The sequence below is a fragment of the Polypterus senegalus genome, chromosome 3, assembly GCF_016835505.1.
Source record: "Polypterus senegalus isolate Bchr_013 chromosome 3, ASM1683550v1, whole genome shotgun sequence".
Classification (NCBI taxonomy): Eukaryota; Metazoa; Chordata; class Cladistia; order Polypteriformes; family Polypteridae; genus Polypterus; species Polypterus senegalus.
Genome location: NC_053156.1, coordinates 144475614 through 144480550, shown reverse-complemented (window position 1 = coordinate 144480550; position 4937 = coordinate 144475614). Strand labels below are relative to the sequence as shown.

The 4937-nt window shown below is 36.6% G+C and overlaps 1 protein-coding gene across 1 annotated transcript; it reads right to left on the bottom strand.

Annotated features, from left to right (window-relative positions):
* Positions 1–200: 200 nt before the first annotated feature.
* On the bottom strand, positions 201–4001 carry nkx2.2a (NK2 homeobox 2a). Its single transcript, XM_039748019.1, has 2 exons — positions 3157–4001; positions 201–1319 (listed from the first exon to the last, which is right to left on the bottom strand). Exons 1-2 carry the CDS (start codon positions 3413–3415, stop codon positions 760–762), a joined length of 819 nt encoding a protein of 272 aa, XP_039603953.1. The 5' UTR covers positions 3416–4001; the 3' UTR covers positions 201–759.
* Positions 4002–4937: the final 936 nt, after the last annotated feature.

Below are 4937 nucleotides of genomic sequence, written 5' to 3'. Positions count from 1 at the left end.
TTATGACAATAGTCAAGAGAACCAACCCAAACGTAGTTTCTGAAACACAGCATTTTTATTAAAAGACTTATAAAAACCGGAAAGCCTCCATTAATTCGCGTTTATTTATGGTTATTCACATAATTATTAACGATATCTTTGTATATCCTTTATTCTGATTTCTTTCCCCATGTTATCATTATTTTCGGATTGGGGATAAGTATGGGGTGATATAATATTTGTTTCCAGCCAAACTTCCTGAATGGTTAGCTGTATGGCGACATTGACCACAAAAATATTTACAAAATAATAATAATAATAATAATAAATGGAAATATTAAAATAAACTAAAATTTGCCAAATTTTTACATGGCTATAAATATATCAAGTTCAATATAAAAGAAACATGAAATAAAATATCTATATTTAAAGTGTTTCTGTACGTGCTTTATACACGAGTGAACAAAAATGTTAAAATAAAAAAATAAACATCTCTACATCACACAAACATACTTTACAAAAATCACAAGAACATTAAAATGTTCAGATCTATGGAGGCAGAAAATGATTTTCATGATTAAGCAAAACAGAACAAAACAAAACAAAAACTAAACCGACAAAAAATAATAACTTCATGTAAACATGACGCACGAAACACCCCAAAATAAAATTGTTGAAATTAATGAAGCTGTAAAATGTCGAAGTCTTTTTTTTTTTTTTTCTTTATTCTGTTCTTTTGAGTTTCTTTAACCCCAAGCCTATTTTGACAGTCTTTATAGTTCACCAAGTCCACTGCTGGGTTTGCACCAAGTGATGCGCTGTGGGAAACTGGGAAGTACCGGTTGAACTGTACTGGGCATTATATTGCATATGCTGGAGAGACTGGGCGCTATACGCCGAGAAGGGAATTCCAGCCTGGAAAGTGGCTGCCAAGTCCTGAGCTTTGAGAGTATGACACGGTTTGCCGTCCCTGACTAAGACGGGCACTGCCACCCGACGCGGGGAAGGGAGATGAGTCACTTCCATACCTTTCTCTGCTCGAGCCCGCTTCATCTTGTATCGGTGATTTTGGAACCAGATTTTCACTTGGGTTGGTGTGAGACGGATCAGACTAGCCAGGTGTTCCCTTTCGGGAGCTGAGAGGTACCTCTGTTGCCTGAAACGCCGCTCCAACTCATAAGTCTGAGCCTTAGAGAAAAGTACTCTCCTCTTCCGCTTCTTCCCGGAGTCGCTGCCGTTGCTTGAGGTCTCCTTGTCGTTGTCTTGGGATTCATCAGCAGAAGGCTCTGGCGACTTAGCCGAGGAGTCCTGTTGTTGGGAGTTGGATGATAAACCATGTACTGCGTGAACAACAGCAGAAAAAGAAATCAATGAATACTTGGGCAACAACAGCAAAATATAACTACAGGAAAGAGTATAGACCATCAGCATGTAAGGGTTCAGTAATTATTAAAAAAAAAAGCTTACGTAATATGTGAATTAATGAATTAGATAGATAGATAGATAGATAGATAGATAGATAGATAGATAGATAGATAGATAGATAGATAGAAAATAAATTCTACTGTATAAAATGCCAGTTACTGATCTTTAACGGCTTTAAACAACACTGGGTCGCATCGGAAATTCTTCGAGGAAGTTTTTATGTTTGCTAACGGTTTGTTAATTTAACATTTCCCGGAATACTGACAGCTTTGAGGTAAAGAGCAGATAAAATGTTTAGTGCCCTTCAACTAGAAGCAAAAGAATACATCTGGAATCAGACAATCCAAAGCCGTTAAAAGGAAGGCATTAAAAACAACACAGAAAACGCTGATTACACTGTGTAGTCTTTCACCTGCAATTATTTTGTCTCTAAGACGTCTCAAATAAAATATAATCCATGTAATCCAGACCATTTTACATTTAGATTTATCATGCAAATACAAATTATAAATCTGCGCAGTATACGCATTTTAAGAAGAGGTCACAGCTCATCTGGTAACTTAAACATCGCCTGCATTCTAAAACTACTTATGCCTGCGCGATGTAGTTTAGCCGTTATGTTAAGTAGCATCAAACAGACACTCACTAGGGTATTCACTAGTTTACTTTTTTTTTCATTTTCCAGACTGGCTTATTTCAACATAAGGTCTCTCATTCATCGGTTATAATACACTTTAAAATGTGGTCAGTACTGTGGCATACAGTCATATAATCGTTTAACGGAATAGCTGATGGCATCGATTCGTTTCATTTATGTGCTCAGAATTACAAAATTCCCGAAGAGACGTTGTCCGACAAAACAGTCCAATCACAAGTTACGCTTTTAAGCTAAAAATACATTTTCCCTGCTATTTTTCAATGTTTCATATATTTAGGTTCGAGTTTTCCTGATGCAGAATCGATTCTTTAACTCACATTTTAATTTACGAAATAAAAGTGTTCACAAGATAAAATTAGCAACAATTATCTAAACTAGAGACAATGTAGCTGCCTAACACGACTCCCTTAGAAGATTCACAATGAAATTTAGAATAAAAACTTCAATAGCTTAATTCTCTAAAGCGCCCTTTTTCACAGACTATAATAGAATAGATTGCTTTACTAATACAAGTCAATTATTGCAAAAAAAAAAAAAAAAAAACGCACTTTACAGCTTAAACAAGTAAGATAATATGTTCTCTCTAAGAGGAAGGCAACTCAAGAGTAAGGGGACTGCAAACTCGCATCAACTGTATACTCCTTAATTCAAAAATGTCACAAGAAAGAAATAACGCTTGTCGTAACATAAAGCATATTAGAGACTTTACAGTTTGAGGAAATGATTAGTCAGTCACATTATTCAGTTTAGCTATCACAGTTAAAAATAAACATCTGAAACGAATATTTCTAAAACGAAGGAAAAACGATGTATTCAGTACAGAAACACATCGATTAAACAAATAAATGCTACCATTTTCAGTGCCGGTCAGCTGTTAATAAAGCAATTAAAAATGTTATGCATGTTGCCGTTATATAAGCTGAACCTATGCCGGGGAATGCATTAGTAACCTATGGCTTACGTTCGGGATTTTAAGAATATAAGAAAACAGAGTAGCGTCTGTTAGCATTTAATTAAATAATCGAAAAGCAAGTGGAAGAGAGCAAGAAGTAATAAAACCCACTATGTAACTTCAACATTTGAAAAGTACTCACTTGAATACTGAATGCTCTCCGTAGTGGCAAGCCATCTTGTGTAAGGATTATCACTGTTATCATAAAATGGGTTCTTTAAAGGAAGGTTTTGTACGTTTTCAAGGGGGCTTTGCCCCAAAACTCCAGCCGTTTTTGTTGCTTCGGACCCCTCTGTGTCTTCCTCCGCTCCTTCTGCAACAGAGCCCTCTTCATCGTTGGTGTCAGGGAGGTCCAAGATGTCCTTTACTGAAAAGCCCGTCTTTGTGTTGGTCAACGACATATTCGGGGTAAATTTATGCAGGAAAGTTGCAGCACCAGTTTGGCAATCCTCTGTAGCAATAAACACAAAACGGAATTTAAGTTTTTTTTTCTTCTTCTTCTGTTTCGTCTTCTTTTTCTTTCACAAAGAAAAGGCAAAAAGAGCCAGGCTAATACAGTGTCAGATATCTAACTAGAATGGAGGCAGATTAAGCAGTGTACTTAAACCAATTGCTTGTAAAGTAGTGGATTCAGTTGTGTAAGTCCAGGAAGAGTGCCAAAGTGCCTGGAGGACTATATGTGCCTCATGGACCCTGTGCTACCGGCGGGTGCGACGAAGAAATAAGCCATTACTGGACCGATCAGTCCATATAAGGTTGGTGTGCACAGATGAACCTGCAGTGAAAAAGCATTAAAAACGCAAAAGGTTGGCCACGTGTGGGCGGGTCTTGGGAGTCAAGTGGATGAAGACAGTGTTTGCAGATGTGAAATTGTGGGTTTTGGGGAGATCCGAGCCTCTACCATTGGTGCTTCAGAAAATGATGAGTGGTATAACGTGTCAATTAATTACAAAGATGGGGAGGGCCTTTTTTACACCCTATTTACATACAAAGGACCTCCAAGTAGCTTTATATTCCGCATACTTGAAAGCGCGTTTTTAACAAATTGCTCCTGAAACGCATTTGCGTTAATACTCTCCACAGATGTAAAAATATTAAAGCAATAAGCTGGAAAATTGCTTGTTGGCAGCTGGGGCTAAACTGCAGTATAAAAGCTCGTTTTAAAGTCTCTTTATTTCAGTCATTGATGCTCACTCTAAATGAAATACTATTGTTAAAATGGCAAGAGAGCAATTTATGTAAACCTTTTAGGTCAATATTTTGGTTAAGGCTTAAGGACAAGGAGTGTAAATTAAACATAAAGTCATCGACTCTTGTTTGTTTCAAAAGAAACAAAACTACCTTAGCATGGATTGGCGCTTGGTCCTATTGTGCAGGGGTCTATTGCCAACTTTTAAGCCGAATACTTGAAAGCTTGTTCTCACACGCTATAACTCTCCAGATAACGCCGTGTCTGAAGTTATTTTAAACACCGCTCAAATCATGACAATTATAGTTTCTAGGTTGTCATCATTTAGCTGTAAAAACAAGATTTCAGGAAGCATCACATAACGTTTAGAGAAACATAGTGCCATCACTGTGCGCATTAGAATACGGTAGGTTTGATCCTTTTTTACATTTACCCAGAAACCGTGAGAACTATGTAAAATGATGCATTATTTACGAGTTTCACACAATTTAAACTAATAAATAAAATATCCGTTGCCTCAAACAGGACCTGTCTATAGATTTTTCATGTCAATGGCGATTTCTGTATTTTTTCAACAAAACATATAAAATGATTAAAGTAAATAAAGAAAAAAAAATCAGAATAAACTGGCAACTTCATCGATTTCGGTTTCCCATTTATATTTTTAGTGTATGTATTAGCAAATTATTGACGACTCCCATGCAGTTGTATACATTTTAACAAAAATGCAGAAA